The sequence below is a fragment of the Jaculus jaculus genome, chromosome 17 (assembly GCF_020740685.1).
Source record: "Jaculus jaculus isolate mJacJac1 chromosome 17, mJacJac1.mat.Y.cur, whole genome shotgun sequence".
Taxonomy (NCBI): Eukaryota; Metazoa; Chordata; class Mammalia; order Rodentia; family Dipodidae; genus Jaculus; species Jaculus jaculus.
This window is the reverse complement of record NC_059118.1, coordinates 29660974-29684084: the sequence shown is the minus strand read 5'-3', so window position 1 is coordinate 29684084 and position 23111 is coordinate 29660974. Positions and strand designations below refer to the sequence as shown.

The 23111-nt window shown below is 41.8% G+C and overlaps 1 protein-coding gene across 2 annotated transcripts in view; it reads right to left on the bottom strand.

Moving 5' to 3' along the window:
* Positions 1-2190: 2190 nt before the first annotated feature.
* The window catches only part of Pik3cb (phosphatidylinositol-4,5-bisphosphate 3-kinase catalytic subunit beta), a 115132-nt gene continuing 94211 nt past the window's right edge, over positions 2191-23111 (bottom strand). For both annotated transcript variants that reach the window (XM_004664363.3, XM_045136997.1), the window contains 6 exons: positions 22112-22190; positions 10499-10666; positions 6812-6935; positions 5229-5374; positions 4180-4312; positions 2191-3742 (listed from right to left, as the gene is read on the bottom strand). In XM_004664363.3, the coding sequence (XP_004664420.1) occupies positions 3605-3742; positions 4180-4312; positions 5229-5374; positions 6812-6935; positions 10499-10666; positions 22112-22190 (788 nt within the window). In that variant the 3' untranslated portion in view covers positions 2191-3604. The remainder of the gene's footprint in view (positions 3743-4179; positions 4313-5228; positions 5375-6811; positions 6936-10498; positions 10667-22111; positions 22191-23111) is intronic.

Sequence of the window (23111 nt, the reverse complement as noted above, 5' to 3'; positions counted from 1 at the left end):
CAGGCGATTGCTGAGGTTCTTGGAACAGATGGTAAGACCCTATTGCTGAAGACTCCATATACTTGGGCTGCGAGGTCATTGAGAAATCCTGCTGGAGCTGAGCTGAAATCCTCCATGAAGACCAGCTGACCAAAACCTAGAAAAGCCACACTGCATACAGTTCAATGGGAGAGAGAAATCATCAGTGAAGATACTCAACAGTGGACATTGCAAGCCTTCTATTTGGCCAGTCAGGTCAAAGGAGCCAATGGCTGCAATAGTGGCATGTCTGTTATGGGGGAAACCAACTGCCCTCTTAAGTGGACTGGAGGCCCGCTCCATGGAAGGGAATACATACCTGATACTAAAACCAGGGGTAGTCATGAGTGCTAAGGGTGTAACGTCTGCTAGTGCCTGGCTAAATGTCTATATTATGCTCACCAAATTGCCCAGTAAACACTTCACTTAATATTCATGCCCATATACTCTCATTTTGGTTAGAGAAGTTTCTCTTTACAAATAGCAATGACCTTGGGATGACTCAGAAGGCACATAGTGCTGAGAAGTGACAGTGGAGTGCTCAGCACTGAAATATCTCTATCACATCTTCCATGGCCCAGGGTCCATTACAAAAGAGGTGGTGGAAAGAATGTAAGAGCCAAAGGAAGGGGTAGGACTCCTTACAACGTGCTCCAGACACAAAGTAGCCTGGATATCCATGACCTCACAGTGCCTGACACTACCTACACAAGACCATCATAATAGGAAGAAAAGATCATGACATCAAAATAAAAGAGAGACTGATTGAGAGGGGGAGGAGATATGATGGAGAGCAGAGTTTCAAAGGGAAAAGTGGGGGAAGAGAGAGGGAATTACCACTGGTTATTGTCCATAATTATGGAAACTGTCAATAAAAAATAAATTAAATTTAAAAAATAAGGTTGTATGAAAGAAATGAGAGCGCAATGCACTTTGGGACAAGACGCACTATTGGTGTGAGAGCACAGTCAAGGCACTGGCTAACCCCTTCGTATACAAGCTGAGTCCTGATCCATTCTGCTAGGGGGAGGCTTTCCTTCAGTCTGCTTTCCACCCTCCCTTCTCAGCCAGAGACATGCAGTTCACCAAGTACGGAGGGAGTGCCTGCTAGCAATGTTTATCAGGTATTGACCCTAATGGCTTTCTATGTGCAAGTGCACATGCATGCAGTATATAGCAAAGGTAGGGGGAAAGAGGTTAAGAGCATCCTGGGCTAAAGCCCAGCACTGCCGGGGACATATACTGGTTTACTTCCCTTTCTTTTCTGGGAGACTTTCCCAGTCAATGCTCTGACAAGGATCCCCTCCATGCTAAGGAGATCCTGCCAGAAACAGTTGTGCCCAGTTTTTCTGGAAGCTTGTCCTACAGTGCCATTTGTAGAACTCTCACTTGGTCTAGACCAGCTCTGGGGACAGGAAGTTCAGAGGCTAACCCTTATCCTCAGCTTAGTTTTGTCCAGGAAAAAGGTCTGGGCTGCAGAGATGGCTTAATGGTTAGGACACTTGCCAACAAAGCCAAAGAACCCAGGTTCGATTCTCTAGTACCCATGTGAAGTCAGATGCACAAGGTGTCACATGCATTTGTTAACAGTGGCTAGAGGCCCTGGTGCACCCATTTTTTCTATCTGCCTCTTTCTCCCTCTCTCTCTCTTTCAAGCAAACAAATATATTTTTTAAAAGTCTGCTCTTTTATAAAACATTTTTAAAAATTTATTTGACAGAGAAAGGGGGGAGGGAGGGAGGAAGGTAGGGAGGGAGGATGAATGGGCATGCCAGGGCCTCCAGCCACTGCAAATGAACTCCACATCTGTGCGCCCCCTTGTGCATCTGGCTAACATGGGTCCTGGGGAATTGAACCTGGGTCCTTTGGCTTTACAGGCAAATGCCTTAACTGCTAAGCCATCCCTCCAGCCCCCAAAAGTCTGCTCTTGGCTCCAGTACCAAGTAACTAAAGAAGCGTTCATTCTCCCAGGGTGCTTCCTTATCTCAGACTCCCATCAGTCCAAGAGGCCTTTCACAGTATGCTTGATGGGGCTGGGGAGTGTGGAAGAGAGGCCAGGGAACAGGCACAGGAGTAGGAGATGCTGGGTGAGTAGTGACGGGACTACTTTTGGGGAATCCCAGCAGCAAATTCCTAAGGCTTTATCTTATGTATAAAGAAGAGGGCCACATATCCCAAAGCAGCCAAAACCAGCTCACCCATTTATTTGATTGAGAACATTAAGGAGGAAAACAAAATTAAACAATTTTTAATAAAATTCCTATATAAAACTCAAGTCACAGGGCAAGTACTTGGCTGTCTTTCCCATGTCATTGAGGATTTTGGAGAATCAGCAGTAGTTTTCCTGGATCTTGCCAGTACTCAGTCCATGTGCTGCCAAAGCAAGCACCTTGCCAGTACTCAGAAAAACCAATCCTTTACACAGTCAAACCAGTAGTTCCTATTGCACATATTAACATTACTTGTCACCTAGCACCCTAGCTACATGGTACCTCAACAAATAAATTAAAGATTTCCACATGGCATGAAACCATTTCAATCTGAATACCATTGAAAAAAATCACATTATTACAAGTTTTAATAAATACAGTAAGAACAGATGGCATATTACTAAAATAATGAAATTTAGGTTTGGAGTTTATTCCATAAATAGGTTCCTTTTCATTTGCTCTCTTGGATATATCTGCTCAAGTATTATGTTCTATGAAATGAACTCTTTCATAGCTACATATAAAAATTGTATTCATGTGCCTCATTACAGAAGCAGCTGGAAGAACTGGATCACACACTTAACTGAAAAGTAACTTAAGAAAAAGTTCTGCTTTTTGTAAAACTTTAAAACACAGGAGAGAGAATACCAAAGAAACATCTTTTTACATAAATCTCCCACTAGAAATTTTATAAATATATGTGCAGCACATTTTATATATATATATAGATAGATGTATGTATATATATTATATTTGCCTCACCAATAGATTTTCAGCAAGTTGGGCTGGAATGATGCTATCATGGTTCATAAATATTAACAAAATTAATGAGTTCTCAAAGATCTAAAAGATTTCTTTTGAAAAATAAGTTCAAATTATATTGCAATTTGTAGTTTACACAATTTAAAAAGGGAAGGTATCTTTCTCTGAAGACTCATTTGGAAAGTAGAATAGCTCCAGCCCTCCAAATGTGGGTAAGTGGGGAGCGGGGGTTCCTGCCTGAATGGAAACACTTGGTCACAACACTGAAAAGAAGTATTTACACCTATCTGGTAAAGTACCAAACACTTAAAAAAAAAAAAAAAGACATGAAACAATCCCCAGTAGCATTCCTTGGCGTGCAAAGTCAGCAGGAAATGATTATCCGTGCTGGTGACAGTATTCATGATGAGTCCTGGAAGCATTCAAAGAGCTGAGGGTGGGCATCAGTGACGGGTCAGAGCAGGTTCTGTGGGATGCCTTGTTCTTCACTGAACTCCAGGTTTCAGGATTTCATTCCCTTTACAACATCTCTGGCAGGGTCATGTTCAATTTAGTGCAAATGCAAAATGACAATGAAACAGACTAACGAGCACATGAGGAGAAAAGGCTGGTCGTTAGGACCTGTAGTCTTTCCGAACGGTGTGAGCCATCCAGTTCACTTTTGTTGTCCAACTTTCCCTGAGTGCCTCATCAAATTTCTGCTTGAATTGTTTCAGTGCTTCCTCTTCACTCTTTCCTAAGGCGAGAGAGTCCTAGCATGGGGGAGATGTGCAAGCATTATTATCTACAAGAGACCTCCCCATCTTCCATCAGGCAAAATACCGCATGATCTCATTTAATGTCAGTTACTTGCAGGACAGAGAACTAACTCTGAGGCAGTATGACACTATGGCAAAGAGGTTTTGAGGATGAAATTAACTTGTAATTACTGGGAGAGCAAGCTATTTGTCTAGTAAGACAACTGAAGGCCCACTACAGACAAGTACAAGGCAGGACTCCCTGGTCGTCCAGGGGATACCCATCTTTGTCAGGCTCCTTCTACTGAGGGTTACAAGCTCCTCTTCCAAAACTGCTCCGTCATGCGAACTTTCCACATTCATTTTCTTTTTGCTGAAAGCCATCTCAAAGGAAATGACTGTCCCACTCCTTTTGGAAAATTTGAATGCCCACAAAGAAAAGGGGTTTATACCTTAAGATACTGTATATCCTTGACTGATGTGAGCTCAGGAAGCCCAGCGGTCAACATCAGTGCAAAGAGAGTGATGAAGAGATTCCCGTGCCGGCGTAAAATCAGATATGCATCTTCACAGCACTGGCGAAACCTTTGGTTGATGCAGCAGGCCGTATAAGTACAGGGTTAGAAGGAGACAGGATGGTTCACGAAAGAAAAAAAGACATTTTTAGACTTCCCATTCAAACTAGAACATCTTCACTGAACTAAAAGGTTCATTTATGATTTGTACTTTGAAGATTGTTTCAGGACTAAAATTGACATGAAGTAATCAAAAGTAAAATCACAAGTTTCTTTTAAAATTCTATGATAAAAGGCAATGTAACATTGTAGGGTTTTCTTTTGATAAGGCATGAATGGCTAAACAACTTATGATCCCTGGCTATTTCTAAACATACTTATAGGTTCTAAATTGAGTTCTGTCTCCAATGTCCCCATAAAGTCAAACTGATGCTTTTGCACTCCTCTGGCCAATTCTAGCTCACTTATTTTGCCAAAGAAAAATATCAGGCAAAAAGTGTACATGAAAATAGCAATCATTTATTAAGCTTATAGTTCATTCTAATCATGTGGCACACATCTGTAAATATCACCATAGCCCTGCAATTTCATTTTGTTTGCCATATTTTGAGAGAAAGAAACAAAGGCAAGGGGAGAAATACTGCACCTGGGAGCAAGCGTCTACGTAAGGAGGGGTGTTACGCTGTCTGTCCCAGGGCCTTGGTTCCCTCCCTAACTTTCTCTCCACTCTCCCAGCATCTTATTGCCAAGCAGGCAGAGGTGCAACAAAGTACAGTGACTTCTTTCAGGTTTCTAGCATTCTCTGTCTCTCCCTCCTTCACATTTATGAACTGGCCAAGGACCTGGCAGGAAAATTTTCTTCAAAGCCTCTGTTATCTCTATCTCCAAGATTCAAATACACCTCAGTTAGGAAATCGTCTCTAGCCCAGCTGCTCCGATGAGAAAGCATTAGGTAAGTTTTTCCATGACAAGAGGGCAATACTTACCGGCCAAATTTTTCTGTGTTTCCTGTTTTTCCTTGTTGTATGACGTGAATAAAGTCATAAGTAAGAATAAAAGGCACTCGCTCCCTCTTAATGCCAAATTTAGATTTGAAATTCCCAAGAATATGTCCAAAGTCTATGTGGAAGAGCTAGAAAACAAATGAGATTATATATATATTTTGTTTTGAGGTAGGGTCTCACTCCAGCTCAGGCTGACCTGGAATTCACTATGGAGTCTCAGGCTGGGCTTGAACTCCCAGCAATCCTCCCACCTCTGCCTCCCAAGTGCGAGGATTAAAGGCATGTGCCACCATGCCTGGCTGGGTTCCACTTTTTGTTTGTCATTTTGGAGGTAGGGTCTTGCTCTAGCCCAGGCTGACTTGGAATTCACTATGGAGTCTCAGGGTGACCGCGAACTCTCAGCAATCCTCCCACCTCTGCCTCCCAAGTGCTGGGATTAAAGGCGTGCACTGCCACACCTGGCTTAATTTTTTTTTTTTTAATGAGTTTCATGTATTTCTATTTGCTAAGGCAGGAGAGTAAAGATTGAGGCCAATAGGCATGCCTGGCTCACATTCTTCTATTATCTAAAAAATATTTTGACAGGGCATGGTGGTGCACACCTTTAATCCCAGCATTAAGGAGGCAGAGGCAGAAGGATTGCCATGAGTTGGAGGCCAGTCTGAGACTACATAATGACTTCTAGGCCAGCGTGAGACCCTAACTTGAAAAACCAAAAAAAAGGGGGCTAGAGAGACAGCTTAGCTGTTAAGGTGCTTGCCTGCAAAGCCTAAGGATTCAGGTACAATTCCCAAGGACTCATGTAAAGCCAGATGCACAAAGTGGTACATGCATCTGGAGTTTGTTTGCAGTGGCTGGAGGCCCTGTTGTGCCCATTATCTCTCTGGCTCTATCTCTCAAATAAATAAAAGAAAAACAAAAAAATTATTCATTTATTTAACTTGAGAGACAGAGAGAGAGGGAGGGATGGAAGGAGGGAAGGAGGGAGGGAGGGAGGGCGGAAGGAAGGGAGGGGAAGATAGGAGAGGAGAGGAAGGGAAGGAAGAAAAAAAGGAAGGAGAAAGGAAAGAAAAGAGGGGAAAGGGAAGATAAGTGCATGAGGGCCAATTACTGCTGAAAATGATCTCTATACCACTTTGTGTGTCTGGCTTTAGGTGTGTACTAGGGAATGGAAGCTGGGATGACATACTTTGCAAGCAAGTGGCTTTAAGCCATCTCCCTAGCCCCAACCTAACACTTTTTCTTTGTTTTTAGTTTTTCAAGGTACTGTCTTGATCAAGTCCAGGCTGACCTGGAATTCACTATGCAGTCTCAGGGTAGCCTCACAGCAATCCTCCTACTTCTACCTCCCAAGTGCTGGGATTAAAGGCATGTACCACCATGCCCGATTAAACTGTAAGTTTTAAACATTTAAATAAATGACTGCCATCAAACTTAAAAAAAAAAAAACAACTTAAATGTAAAACAAAAGTGAATGTTAAATGAAAACTGGTAAGAAATAGAAGGAAAAGAAAAACATGACTTAACAATCACTGAAGTCCCATAAGCCCTGTGGTGCAGGTTACCTGGCCAGTTTTTTTCACCATGATGTTGTCACTGTGTCTGTCTCCAATCCCAAGGACATAAGAAGCTACACAGTAGCCAGCACAGGACAGGGTAAACTCCTCAATCGCTCGGTCCAAGTCATCCCTAGACAAGATAGACATGGGTACAACACAGGTTGGTTCAGCTTCGAAATGTCTGTGCCTAATAGAAACGAGGAGTAAATTAGCCCCATTTTGTGCAGTGAGTCAGAGATACAGGCCCCAAAAGAATCTCACTAATGATCCATGACTCATCCAGATGTCAGCTGAATGCCAGCCCTTGTGCCTTTGTTCCTTTTTATCAAGAGTCCTCATGTACCTTCCAAGAAGTAACCAATCCAATCCACTCCAACTTGATGTCTGATTTACATCCCTAGGGGTCTAAGGACCTTTGTTCTAAGTTACCAAGTGGATAACATGCACAAGGTCCCTCCCAGCTTGGGAGCTTTCTGCTTTACTTTCTTTTCTAAATTAAAATTCGACTTAGATTACTTACTGCCATGCATACACTTGCCATTTCTTTGTGAGTTCCAAAACAATGTACTCAAGAGCTGCTAGCTCAGGGTGCTAGTGACCATTTTGTGTCTGGTACTCTATGCCCAAAGCTAAGCCCAGCTAGAGCTGAGAAAGGCTCCACTGCTCTCAAAACCTACAACAGGATAAAACTTAAACCACACTTGTTCCTTGTTTAATAATGAGGAGAATTTACTTAGGCCAACCTTCCAAAGCTTGTATGAGTAGATCACGCTGGATCAGGCAAGTGGCAGGTGAATGTGGCTGGCTCCCAAGATGAGCTGAGTCTCAGTCAGTTAAATTCTGTCCCGGGAATCATGTTTCAGTGGGACTGAGAGCAAGCTTACATGCAGAGAAGAGATTACCATGGGCTTTGCTCAATCATGCTGAGGCCTGGGAACATTCTCATGAGCTTGTCTGGTTTTTTCAACTTTTATTTGTTTTATTTATTTATTGTTTTTTATATTTATTCATTTGCAAGCAGAGGGCAGACAGCCAGAGGGTACAGGCACACCAGGGGCTCTAGCTGCTGCAAACCAATTCCAAATGCATGCTCTACTTTATGCATCTGGCTTTAAATGGGTACTTGGGTATCAAACTCAGGTCACTAGGGTTTATAGGCAAGCACCTTAACTGCTGAACCATCTCTCCACCCCTTGGGCTGTTTTTGAGGCAAAGTTAGGTTGGCATGGAACTCACTATGTAGCCTTGAACTCATGCCAATCTTCCTGCCTTACCCTTTCAAGTGCTAGGATTGCAGGCATGAACTACCACGCCTAGCCATTTTTGTCAGTTTGACCTCAAATTAGAATTATAGGCTCAAGGGGCCAGAGAGATGGTTGTGGTTAAGGTGCTTGCCTGCAAAGCCAAAGGACCCAGGTTCCATTCCCAAGTACCCATGTAAAGCCTGATGCACAAGGTGGCATATGCATCTGAAGTTTGTTTGCAGTGGTTTTTCAAGGTAGGGTCTCACTCTAGCCCAGGCTGACCTGGACTTCACCATGTAGTCTCAGGATGGCCTTGAACTCACAGCGATTCTCCTACCTCTGTCTCCCAAGTGCTGAGATTAAAGGCATGTGCCACCACACCCAGCTCATATTTTCTCTCTCTCTCTCTCTGAAATTAGTAAATAGAAATATCAATAAAAAGAGGATTGAAGGGATGGCCTAGTGGTTAAGATGTTTGCCAGCAAAGCCGAAGGGGCCAGGTTCAATTCCCCAGTTCCCACATAAAGCACAAGGTGGAGCATGCATGCATTTGGAGTTTTGTGTGCATTGGCTGCAGGCCCTGACACAACCATTCTTTCTATCTACCTCTCTCTGTCAAATAAATATATTAATTCTTTTCTAAAAAGAATCACAGATTTAAGTAGTGAAGTTTTAACCATTTAAGTCACTTTAACCAAAAGTAAATAATATAGAATCTTTGAAGGCTACCAGATCAAAATTTGGAAACATTCTCACATGTCAGTCCTTGGATAATGTCAATAATGAAATTGAAATCTGACTGTGTTGTATTTAGCTAAAAACACCTAACAAAACACTTCACTGTGAAATTCCTTTATGTCTTATGTATTACTGTTGCCAGCACCTTAACCATAAATAAAGCTGGTGTCAAACCTGATCTTTTTCTTTTTTTTTTTGGTTTTTCGAGGTAGGGTCTCACTCTGGCTCAGGCTGACCTGGAATTCACTATGTAGTCTCAGGATGGCCTTGAACTCATGGCAATCAACCTACTTCTGCCTCCCGAGTGCTGGGATTAAAGGCGTGCACCATGCCTAGCTCAAACTTGAACTTCTGATACTGCTGCCTACTTTCTTTTCTTTTCTTTTTTTTTCCTATACAACTAAGAATGACTTTATTTGCAGAGTACAGACTGATTTGCAATGAAGGTTTTGCTAGCCTTGGTTAAGTTCATTGACTGTTTACATGACTTCTTACATCTATGTACTTTTATTTTACAGTTGCAAGTATTATGTTACCAAACAATTTAACTTGCATAAATAATAAGATTAAAGAAAAATGCATTGAAGGACTTAGGAGAGTGAAAAAAATTGAGGTTTTTCCTAACCCATTCAAACTACAATAAAAAATAGTTTTCTTGTAGAATTCATATTTTGTGCCTTTGAGATCAACTCCTTAGCATAACTATGACAAAATCATGATCAGAAACCGATTACTTTAAATATGAAATCAGGTAAAAATAATAAAAGCTGAAGTAGAATTATCAACTAAATGGTCTACTTTTTAATAAGCCAAACAAATAACATTCCTGTTACTTCATACTTAAAAGTCCTGAAATGTCATCTGTATAATTTGCATGTTACCCAGTCTGTAACTTAGGCAGGTGGGATAGTCCATGCAGGCGACGGTACTGGGACTGCAGGAAATAGTGTGTGGGTGCAGAACAAACTGCTGCTGCCTACTTTCTGAAGTGCTGGGGTTAAAACATGTAACATCACTCCTGCTTTAAGGTGCTAGGTAATGGAGTTGGGGCCTTGTGCATGCTAGGCAAGCACTCTACCATCTGAGCTACATCCTGAGCCCAGTAACACAATGTTAAACAGTTTTTTTAGTTTGAAGAAATCAGAGACTCATTTTACTTCAGCCAGGTGTGGTGGTGAATACTTTAACTCTAGCACTTGGGAGGAAAAGGTAAGAGGATAGCTATGAGCTCATTTGCAGTGGCTAGAATCCTTGGCATGCCCATTCTCTCTGGCTGTCTCTCTTCTATCTCTCTCTGCTTGCAAATAAATAAGTAAATAAAGCAATATTTTTTAAAAAGTAAAAAAAAGAAAACACTTAAAGTGTTTAGGCTGTAACATATTTCAAGGCTTCTAAAATTTGACAAAAAACAGGGCTGGATAGGCAGTTAAGGTGCTTGCCCATGAAGCCTAAGGACCTAGGTTTGATTTATCTCCAGATACCATGTAAAGATGCACAAAGGGGAGGAAGTGCAAGGTGGCACATGTGCACTATATGGCACAAACATCTGGAGTTCGATTGCAGTGCTGAGGCCATGGCGCACCACTATTCTCTCTCTCTCTCAAGAGAAAAAAAAAACTATTTCCTCTGGAACATAGATATAACTTCTACTTGGTGAACAGGTATTTGTTGGGTTGTTTGTACAAAAGATGATCAAACAGAACAAACTAACCCAGAATTGTATTCTTTAAGCCAGTTCAGAAGGGCATCTTTGTTGAAGGCTGCGGCTGCAGCCACATTGCTACTGTTCAGCTGAATGTCAGCAATTGTTTCTGAGGTGCTTACGACTTCAATGAGACCTGAGCGATCTCCTGTTGCTAAGCATCCATAGGGCAGCATCCTGAAAGACAAAAAAAAGGGCATAAGGAGCAATGTTTTTCTAAAGAGAAGTGTTGCAGTCCGGTTTGCATTGCTGGTAGAAATCACCCAACCAAGAGCAGCTTCTGGGAAAAAGAGATTTATTTTGGCTTACAGTCCCGAGGGGAAGCTCCACGATGGCAGGGGAAAACGATGGCATGAGCAGAGGGTGGACATCACCCCCTGGCCAACATAAGATGGACCACAGCAACAGGAGGGTGTGCCAAACACTGGCATGGGGAAACTGGCTATAAAGACCATAAGCCCGCCCCCAACAATACACTCCCTCCAGGAGGCATTAATTCCCAAATATCCATCAGCTGGGAACCTAGCATTCAGAACACCTAAGTTTATGGGGGACACCTGAATCAAACCACCACAAGAAGAAATATTAATTTGGTAAGTTTTTCTTTTAATTTTTTATTTTTACTTATTTATTTTCAAAGGTGGTGGTGGGGGGATGGGCTTGCCAGGGCTTCCAAGCTGCTGCAAATAAACTCCAGATGCATGTGCCACTTTGTGTATCTGGCTTTACATGGATACTGGGGAATTGAACCTGAGGCATTAGGCTTTGCAGGTAGGCACCTGAACCGCTGAGCCAACTCTCCAGTTCCTTAAATAATAACAATTATTATTATTATTTGTTAAATATTTCTATTTATTTATCTGCAAGCAGAGAGGGAGAATTGGTGCACCAGAGCCTCTAGCCACTGCAAGCAAACTATAGATGCATGTGACACTTTGTGAATTTGGCTTTACATGGGTACTGGTTATTGAACCTTGGCCATCAGGCATTGCAAGAAAGTGCCTTTAGCCACTGAGGCAATCTCCCCATCTTTTTTTTTTTTGAGGTAGGATCTTACTCTAGCCCAGGCTGACTGGGAATTCACTATGTAGTCTTGGGTTCACCTCAAACTTACAGCAATCCTCCTATTTTGGCCTCCCAAATTCTAGGATTAAAGGATTCTGCCACCATACCCAACCAAAAGTTATTTATCTTTAAAAATATTTTTATTTTATGAGAGAGAGAGAACTGGCTTATGTGAATTCTTGAGGGCAGGGGTCGAACCTGTGTCCTTATGCTTCATAGGCAAGCACTTTAACCTTATGTAAGCCATTTCTCCAGCTCTTAAAAATATTTTTATTGGGCTGAGTATGGTGGCATGTCTTTAATCCCAGCACTTGGAAAGCTGAGGTAGGAGGATTGCTATGAGTTTGAGGTCAGCCTGACATATCTAGTGAATTCCAATTCAGCCTGGATTAGAATGAGACCCTACCTCAAAAAACCAAAAGAAAAAAAAAATTATTGAGCTGGGGAGATGGTTCAGTGGTTAAAGACAATGCTTAGAAACCCTGCCAGACTGGGTTCAATTCCCCAGTACCCATGTAAAGTCAGATGCACAAAGTTGTACATCTGTCTGGAATTCATTTGCAGCAGCAAGAGTCCATGATGTGCTCATTCTCTTTCTACTTGCAAGCAAATTTTTAAAAATATTGTTTAAAAATTTCTATTTAAAATGGGAAAGTGTGGGGCTGGGGAGGGAGGGAATTACCATGGGATATATTTTATAATCATGGAAAATGTTAATAAAAATAAAAAAAAATTCTATTTATCTAAGAAAGAGAGACAGTGTATGAGCATGGGTGAACCAGGCCCTCTTGCTGCTGCAATGCACTCTGTTAGGGAATAAAACTCTTGGCCAACATATGGAATAATTTAGAAGAGTTCCATTGTTGCAGCTGTATAATTATTCTCATGAACTACTCTTATTTGTTTGTATTGATGGGCAAAATCATATCAGATAGAAGAAAAGCTCCTTATTTTCACGCCCACAGCTTCAGTAATCTTTGGCTCTTCTCATAACTAATATTTGATTTATTTGCTATAAACTTTACCCTGGGGCTGGAGAGATGGCTTAGTGGTTACAGCGCTTGCCTACAAAACCTAAGGACCCAGGTTCAACTCCCCAGGACCCACGTTAGCCAGATGCACAAGGTGGCGTATGCGTCTGGAGTTCGTTTGCAGCAGCTGGAGGCCCTGACGTGCCCATTTTCTCTCTCTCTTCTTCTCACAACTACATAAATAAAAATAAAATACTTTAAACTTTATCCTGGTCTGGAGAGAGGTCTCAGTGAGTAAAGTACCTGCTGTGTAAGCACGAGGACCTGAGCTCAGATTCCTAGCATCTATGTAAAATGCTGGGCACAGCATGTGCCTAAAATACCAATGCGGGAAGGCAGAGAGAGGAGGATCCCCTTTGGCTTGGTCTAGTTTGTGTAGCCAAATACATGAACTCTAGGCTAACCAAGAGACCCATCTCCAACAACAGGATAGAGAGCAACTGGAGAAATTAGCTAATATCGATCTCTGTCCTAACGCAGGATAAGGTTGCGCATGCACGCGCACACACGGGGGGGGGGGGAGCAGAAAGCATTTTCTTTCTTATTTTGGTGTGCAAATACTTTTCTCTCATATTCTAAGAACTGTGTTAACTTATTTCTTTCTTTTTATTTTTATTTTTCTCTTTCTCTCTCTCTCTTTTTTTTTTTTAAAGGGAGGGTCTCATTCTAGTCCAAGCTGACCTGGAATTTTTACTCTTGTAGTCTGGCCTACACAATGATCCTCCTCCCTCTGCCTCAGAGTGCTGGGATTAAAAAGGAGTGCCAAAATCCCTGGCCTGTTTGTTTATTTCAAGGCAGAGTCTCATTCTAGCCCAGGCTGAGCCATAACTCACTCTGTAGCCCCAGGCTGGCCTTGAACATATATGCACAGGGCATGGTGATGCCTTTAATCCCAGCATTAGGGAGGCAGAGGGAGGAGGATCGCTGTGAGTTTGAGGCCAGCCTGAGATGACATAGTGAATTACAGGTCAGCCTGGGCTACAGTGAGACCCTATCTTGAAAAACAAACAAACAAGGTATGCACCACCATGCCTGGCAGAACAGTATTTTTTTGAAAAAACATTTTTTTTTAAATTATTTACTGGAAAGAGAGAAAGAGGTAGATATATGTAGAGAGAGACTGGGTACACCAGGGCCTCCAGCCACTGCAAATAGACTCCAGATGCACATGGCTTACATGGGTCCTAGAGAATTGAACCTAGGTACTTTGGCTTTCCAGCCAAGTGTCTTAAGAGCTAAACCATCTCTCCAGGCCTTTGTTGTTGTTGTTTTGAGGTAGGGCCTTGCTCTAGCCCAGACTGACTTGGAAGGCACTATGTAGTCTCAAGGTAGCCTTGAACTCACAGTGATCCTCTTGCCCCTGCCTCCGAAGTGCTGGGATTAAAGGTATGCACTACCACACCTGGCTTAAAAAAATTATTTGTGGAGCAGGAGAGATGGCTTAGCAGTTAAGCGCTTGCCTGTGAAGCCTAAGAACCCCAGTTTGAGGCTTGATTTCCCAGGACCTACGTTAGCCAGATGCACAAGGGGCGCACACGTCTGGAGTTCATTTGCAGTGGCTGGAAGCCCTGGTGTGCCATTCTCTCTCTCTGCCTCTTTCTCTCTCTGTCACTCTCAAATAAATTAAAAAAAAAAAAAAAAGAACAAAAAAATTATTTGCACATGTATGGGTGGGGAAGGCAGCATGCCATGGCAGAGTTGTCTGTGTTCCCTCTTCTTTGAGATAGGGTCTCTTGCTGCTGCAAAGGAGTCTGGCTTAAGATCTTAGGTTCTCCAGGCTTCACCTCCCACTGTTATAGGCCTTACTGAAATGATGTGGTTGTTGGGGAATTGAACCTCGGCTGGCAGGCTTTGCAATCCAGCACCTTTAGCTGCTGATCCATCTTCCTAGCCCCAAAAACAGTATTATAAAATAGAGCAACTTGAGCATGGCAGGGTGTTACATGCCTATAATGATAGCACATGGGGGCAGGAGGATCAGGAGTTCAAGGTCAGCCTTGCTTACACAGCAAGTTCAAGGTCAGCTTGTGCTACATGAAATAATACCCCCAAATAATTAATAAGTAAATAAAATTTAAGGGCAGACGAGAGGATCAATGATAAAGGCACTTGCTTGTAAAGATTTCCTCCTGAGTTCATTTCCCCAGTATCCATGTAAAGCCAGATGCACAAAATGATGCATGCATCTAGAGTTCTTTTTTTTTTCCCTTGGTTTTTCGAGGTAGGGTCTCACTGTAGCCCAGGCTGACCGGGAATTCACTACGGAGTCTCAGGGTGGCCTTGAACTCATGGCAATCCTCCTTCCTCTGCCTCCCGAGTGCTGGGATTAAAGGCATGCACCATCATGCTCAGCTGGAGTTCTTTTATAGCAGCAGGAGGTCCTGGTGCATCCAAATGTTCTCGTAAATAAATAAAATACTTGGAGCAGTAACTTAGTAATGAAATGAAATATCTTGGAAGTTTCAAATAAACATCAGGTTAACTATAGAAAAAGCAAGAACTATGAAGGAAGCTGGGAGTGATGACATGTACCCATAATCCCAGCACTTGGGAGCTGCTGGTTAGAGTGTTAGGAGTACGAGTTCACACTCAGCTGCACAATAAGTTCTCGGAGGGCTGGAGAGATGCTTTAGCAGTTGAAGCACTTGCCTGAGAAGCCTAAGGACCCAGGTTTGATTCCCCAGTACCCACATAAGCCAGATGCACAAGGTAGCATATGCATCTCAAGTCCCTTTGCAGTGGCCAGAGGCCATGGAGTACCCATTCCCTTCCACTCTCCCTCCTTCCCTGTCCCCCCCTCTTTCTGCCTCTTTCTTTCCTGAATAATTAGCTTTAATTTAATTTAAGTTTAAAAATAGGGCTGGAGAGATGGCTTAGAGGTTAAAGCACTTGCCTGCAAAGCCACAAAGACCCAGGTTCAATTCCCCAGTACCCATGTAAGCCAGATCCACAAGGTGGTGCATGTGTCTGGAGTTTGTAGTGGCTAGAGGCTCTGGTATGCCCATTCTCTCTATGTGCCTCTCTTTCAAAATAAACTAATAAATAAAATATTGAAAAAAATATTACAATTTTTAAAATAAATCCATTTGAGGCCAGCCTGGGCTACATGAAATCTTACCTCAAAAAAAGTGAAGGACAAGAGCTCCATAAATATCTGGGTGCAGTTATGCAGCAAACACTCTGTCAGGTATCAGATAGTGATTCAGAAATGACAGGGCTCACAAAGTACAAAAGTGCAGTATGTAGCTGGGTGTGGTGGCGCACACCTTTAATCCCAGCACTTGCGAGGCAGAGGTAGGTGGATTCAAGGCCATTCATCCTGGACTAGACTGAGATCCTACATTGAACCCCCCCCCCCCCACAAGTGCAATATGTATGTTACTTATATGAGGAATGGCCACAGCTGAAAGAGCAAATGTGGAGCTTAAGAGTAAATGAAAAGATGGAGTCCATACTGCAAAGACCATGCAGGGTCCTGTGACTTCAACAGATAAGAGGAAAGGAGTGGGGAGAAGAAAGGGAGTGACTGTGTTGGCATGTGTAACAGTCAGATAACAGAGTATTTTATAAGTTTCTAAAATTTCTTCCAAAGATGAATGTAACTGTTTTATGTACTCTTAAACAGAACCATCAAATTACATTCTGGCAGATTGATAACCATCTACATTATTCATTTATTTCCTTTTCTAAGTTTACCTCTTAATAAGAAAGGCAACTGTAGAGCATTAATGTTTTCACCGATGCCCCTTCTTCTTATCATTACTCAACATGCGTGAAGCAAGCACCTTCGGGTTAAAGTGCACTCTCTTGCTTTCCTGCATCTCCTTGCCCCCACTTACAGCCCAACTAGGCACCAGTCCAACAACTTCCTCTTTAAAAGCAAGCAACGATGAAAGCATTCAGTAACTTAAGGAGGAACATTCACAATGGGAAGGAAAAAACATCCTTGTCAGCAAGACAGTTTGACAGAAGTCAAGCTGGGGACAAACTTTTGGAGCCCTGACCACTTTATACTTTATCTGGCCTCTTTTGCACAGACCTTCTATACTCTTTATAAAGGACATAAGGACATGATGACACTTTAGTAAGGTTTACCCTCCTTCCTCATACTTTCTGACATAAGAAGTAAGGTTACCTTGCATACTAAAGCAAGAATGTAGAATGAGATGCATTCTTACTGGAGGGGAGTTGGTGGCCTCATATTCTTACTCTGCCATTTGAATCTACGTCTGAGAGGACCTCAGACGAGGACAAAGTGTAAATTCTCCTGGTACCTCATGCTTTCATTATTTTCATTCTCCCTTCACCTGAATCTGCCTAGTAGCAGGATCACTAAATACCTTCTAACTTCTGCATAAATCTCTAAGAGGGAAGTAAATGCATCGGTGAAACTCAGATGTTAAACTGAATGAAGAAAACTACCTCAAAATGTATTTCAGATTTATTCATCAGGGCAAGAGTGTGAAGGGGACTGTCAAGTCTACCAAATGCCAGAGTGATTTACATGTAAATGACAGGCAAAGCTGACTACTACTATATGCGAAGCAAAAGATGTCAAGGCATGTCAACATTGTGATGGTATATAAATGCTCTAATTTGCCTCGAAAAGCAGAGTATTATAAGAGATCAGTGAAAAATTTAAATGAACAATATGAATGTTCATTTATGTAACAAAGGCAGTGTTACAAATATCAAAATGGTAAAGTATAGAGGGTACCTAAATATTTGAGTTTGAACTTTAAACAATGTGTGCTTCATGACCCAATTTAACCTAAACAGCTGTCCAAAAGAAAAACAAACAACAGGAACACTACAGTGTAGATATTTATAGAAACAATATAAAAAGGATTGGTGAGAAAAAGACAGGAGTTTGAAAGAACTTAAAAAGAACTCCTTCACTTAAAAAAAAAAAAAAAAAACACAAGAGGTCAGAGGACAAAAAGTCAGCAAAAATCTTACTGGACATCTAAGTTCCTTTTTGTTGTCAGACACACAATGTTTCCCATCAGTAAGCCACGTTTATTTCTAGCACTCCTATAAATGGCCACTTCCCTTTACCTGAACTTCATTTGAGGCTAAATGTGTTTTAACTTTGGCTGGGATGGATAAAAATCAAAATTAAGTGAAAGTGGCTTGGTTGGGATTTTCAATTAAGTCAGTATGACTAAAAAAGGTAACACCAAGCCTTCAGCTCATGCTCATAAGTCAACAAGGCTCATCTATGTGCCAAATTTGCTATCAGCAAAGGAGATCACTGTGCAAGCTAGCCAATAACTAGAAAGAACAAATGAGTTACTGAACCTTAGCTTGAAGCTTTTCTCCTTCTCCTGTTGTCATAAGATCACACTGCTAAAAACATTTCCCTGTAGTTTCCTTTATACAGGAAAGATGAGAAAACATTTAAGAGGGGTCAGATTTTTTAAGCACTGTAGACTAACTCTGCTATTGGAGTACAAAAGAAGCCACTGATAGTAATGATAATAAAGAAGGTTGGAGAGATGTCTGAGTGGTTAAGGCAGTTGCCTGCAAAGCAAAAGGATCCCAATTCGATTCTCTAGGACCCAACTAAGCCAGATGCACCAGGGAGCACCTGCATCTGGAGTTCGTTTGCAGTAGCTGCAGGCAATGGTGCATCTATTCTCTTTCTCACTTTCTACTCTCTCAAATAAATCAATAAAATATATTTTTAAAATGATGATAAAAAATGGTTGTGTGTCAATAAGGTATATTTACCAGGAGTTGGGGAGATGGTTTGGGAGAAAAGTGCTTGCCACACATGAGGAAGGACCTAATCCCAGATCCTGGGGGAAGCTGCTTCTGGTGTTTCACTAAAAGGATATGTTGTGTCTACCAAATTGGTCCTAAAAATTTGTATTATGTTTATGCCCACAAATTAGCACTGCTCTCACTGCCAGCCAAAGAAGCTTCTTTTTGCAGATGGTAGCCTATAACAGAAACTCAAAACTTGTCAAAGTTCTGAGAATAAGTGGTTGTTGAGTGCTCAGAGCTAAGGGAGACAGCTCTATCGTGCACTCCAAGACTTAGTGCACACTGCAGAAGAGGGGTCGGAAAATGTAAAGCCACAGGGTAAGGAGAAGCACTTTGCAACTCTGTTCTCCAGATGTAGGTGACTGCTGCCTCCATGACCTCATAGTGGATGTCATAACTTCCACGAGACTTGCATGACAAACTGGGCCCATCAACATTTTGACATGAATGATGGAGAAGGGGGGAAAAAATCAAAACAGAAGAGGAACTTGTTAGAAAAAAATGGGGGATTAGAGGGGTAAGGTGAAAAATAAGTAATAGGAGATTGTGATCAAATTAAGTTATGTTCAGGGATAAAAATTCTGAATAAAAAAGGGTAAGTCTGGATCCCAGTGGCCACATAACAGCTGAGTGTGGTAGTTCCCAGCACTGGGGACTCAGATAGGACAGTACTTGCAGCTCACTGGCCAGCTAGTCTAGCTAAAATTGTTCAGTTCCAGACTCAGTGAGAGACTGTCTCAAAAAAATACAATGGAAGCTGGACATGGTGGCACACACCTTTAATCCCGACACTCGGGAGGCAGAGGTAGGAGGATTGCTGTGAGTTCGAGGCCACCCTGAGGCTACATAGTTAATTCCAGGTCAGTCTGAGCTACAGTGAAACCCTACCTCAAAAAAACAAAACACACACACACACACACACAAACTACAATGGAAAGTGATGAAGAAGGATACTCAACATTGACCCTTGACCTTCACACATGTGTGCATATACACAGGCACAAAATGAATATACAGCATGCATGCATGTAACCACATAAACACACACACACAAAATGAAACCCTTCCTTTATAAAAAAGGGAGTGGGACTTCTGTGTAAGATGGCATAGGAGCCATGCCAAACCAGCCTAGCAAGGGATTTAAGCAAAACCACAGCAATTTTAGCCAGGCGTGGTGGCGCACGCCTTTAATCCCAGCACTCAGGAGGCAGAGGTAGGAGGATCACCGTGAGTTCAAGGCCACCCTGAGACTACAGAGTTAATTCCAGGTCAGCCTGGAACAGAGTGAGACCCTACCTCGAAAAACCAAAAAAAAAAAAAAAAAAAAAAAAACACCAAAAAACAAAAAAAACCACAGCAAAATATACTCTTCTTCTGAAAAGTGAAGGTGTATAGGTTTTTATTGGACAAGCAGAGAAACAGGAGAGACCAAGATTCACTAGAAAGGAGGAAAATAGCCAGAATGCCACTGAGGCAATTGTGGCCCCGTTCTGTGCTATTGGTGAGATTGCACACCTGCCTGGTGCCAAGCTGCAGGAGCAGAGACCAAGCAAGGGGATTCTCCAACCTCATCAGCCTCCTTGCAAAGTCAAGAAACCTGACGGGGAGACAGCAGACATCTGCTAAGAAGCTACTAAAAAAAATACTTGTGAACAAGCTAAGCAGTTCCAGTACAACTCCACGCTTCCTGCGCTCTTCCATTCCCAACCATTAGGAACTGTGAACCTTCCAGGAATCATTTAGTCCCCAGGGGCAGGGCAGCCAGCAAAGCTGATCAGAGCACTAGCTCCACAGCATAGCACGGAGGGATCGAGGTGGGCACTCAGCATTGGTGAGACTGGAAGCCACCCCAAAAGGTAACAAGGCTGACACAAAAAAGCAGGTACATAGGCCTGCACTGGAAGTGCTAATCTCTCTTTCCATGTCAGGGCAGGTTATAGGTTATATATTTATTCTTCATTGGCTTTACCATTCTCAATTAAGCTATATTTGGGGGTTGATGATTGTTGCCTTTGATGTTTTCAGATTCACAGGGCCTCTGTCTTTTGCTTCTGTCATTATTGGAGGCAGGGTCTGATTTTCCAGGCTGACCTGGAACCCAATTCAGGACAGACATCTCAACCTCCCAACTGACAGTATTAAGGGTGTGAAGCAACATACCCCCTTAGGGATTGTGGCTTTATAAGGTTATCTGTTTGTTTCAACCCCCACACTCACATACTCCTTGCTGGTTTTTATTGAATGTGTATATTGCTCAGTTGAATTTTAGAATTTGCCAGTAAATTACTCCACCCAGCTCACTAGAATTCTTGAATAGCAGGCAAACTCAACATTCTCTTTCTCAGTTTCCACATTTGGACTGGAGTGTAGGAGCTACACTGGGCACCTTAAACTTCTACTCTGAAGGTACATAAAGTCAGATTTCCAAATCTAAAAGCACCACAGATTATTAGGAAACTGAAGCATCAAATCAACACAGGATGCAAAAATCGCAACATTATAATACAAGAAACAAACAAGAAAAAATCAAGACAAGATAATCCCACCAAAAATTATAAATCCACCAGAAATGGCTCCCAATGAGATTGTTTTAGATGAAATGCCTGACAAAGATTAAAAAAAAAATGATTTTATCTATACTCAAATCAAAGGAATCAAAAAAGAAAACAAACTTGTGAAGGAATTCCAAGAGAACATAGGAAACCAGCTTAATGAAATAAGGAGGTCATTACAAGATAGGAGTAAGAAAATAGAAATGCAAAAGAAAAACCAGGCAGAAATTCTAGCTCTGAAAAGCATAGTCAGTCAAATAAAAAACTCTGTGGAGCCAGGTGTGGTGGCTCATGCCTTTAATCCCAGCACTCAGGAGGCAGAAGCAGGAGGATCGCCGTGAGTTCAAGGCTACCCTGAAACTACATAGTGAACTCCAGGTCCTGAGCTAGAGTGAGACCTTACCTAGAAAAACCAACCAACCAAACAAAAGCTCTGTGGAAAGTCTCACCAGTAGAATGGATGAAGGAGAAAGCACAGTATCTAAACTGGAAGACCAGGTAGCAGATCTAATAAGGTCCAACAAAGAGAAAGACAAGCTAACAGGAAGGTATGAATGGGAATTTCAAGACATCTGGGGAAATATGAAAAGATCAAACATAAGAATTCAGGGTATAATAGAAGAATTTCAATCCAGAGGCTTAGTAGGCATTTTCAACAAAATGACAGAAGAAAAATTTCCCCAAATTGGGAAAGACATGACAATGCAGATATAGGAAGCTTTTAGAACAACAAACAGAAAAGAAAAATTGCATGAAAAAAACTAAGGGCCTAAAAAGATGGTACAATGGTTAAAGGCACTTGCTTGCAAAGCCTGCCAGCTGGTGTTCAATTCCCCACACCCAAGTAAAGCCAGATGCACAAAATGACACTTTTGTTTGGAGTTTGCAGTAGCAAGAGGCACAGCCATGCCCATTCTCTCTCTCTGATGGCAAATAAATGAATAAAAATATTTTAAAAGAGAGAAGTATTAGGACTGGAGAGATGGGTTAGTGGCTAAGGTGCTTGCCTGCAAAGCAAACCACATGCACAAAGTAGTGCATGCATTTGGAGATCATATACGCTGGAGGCCCTGGTACACCCATTCCCTCCTCTCTCTTTTCTTGACAATTAATAAATACAATTATTTTTTTAAAGAGGAGTTTTAGAAATTTTACTATGGAGGAATGTAACACAAAATAGAAAACAAATTTGCCAGAAATCTCACCGAAGATCCAGACCAGCTTCTTTCCAGAGTAAATCCATCAAGCGCAGCATTTGGAGTGTTAGCATATCTTGTCGTAAATCTAAGGGACAAAAGTCTATTCAATTATATGTACTTTCTGTATTGTGCTGCTATTCATTAATTCATTATTAGGCAGATTTAATAAAACCTTTAACAAACGTGCTTGTTTTTCTACAAAAATGTTAAGCGTTGAACATATCACTATGTTGAATAGGCTCAATGATTAGCATGTCCCTGTAACATTTTGAAATTAAGTAAAAATTCTCTTTTTATTTTTTATTTATTTATTTATTTTGGTTTTTCGAGGTAGGGTCTCACTCTGGTCCAGGCTGACCTGGAATTAACTGTCATCTCAGGGAGGCCTTGAACTCATGGTGATCCTCCTACCTCTGCCTCCCGAGTGCTGGGATTAAAGGCGTGTGCCACCACGCCCAGCCTTCTTAATATTTTTATTTATTATTTGAGAGAGAGAAGAAGAGGCAAAGAGAATAGGCATGCCAGGGCTACAAACAAACCCCAGCCACTGCAAAAGAACACCAAATGCATGCACCACCTTGTGCATCTGGCTTATGTGTATACAGGGGAATGGAATCTGAGTCCTTAGGCTTCACAAGGCAAGCACCTTAATTGCTAAGCCATCTTTCTAGCCCAAAACTGCCTTAAAAATATATTTTTTCAGAAAGAGAGAGAATGGAGGAGAGGACAGAGTGAGTGAGTATGAGTGTATCAGGGCATCCTGTCACTGAGAATAAACTCCAGATGCATGTGTTACTTTGTGCATCTAGCTTTATATGGGTACTGGTGACTTAAACCTGGATTATCAGGTTTTCCAAGTGCCTTAAACCACCTGAGCCATCTGTCCAGACTGTATAAACTATCTTTAACTATTTACCATGTAGAAACTACTGTGTTAATTGCTGGGATACTGTAAAACTGTTGGTATCACACTGTATTTGTACTTCATATATTACATTAATGTTCT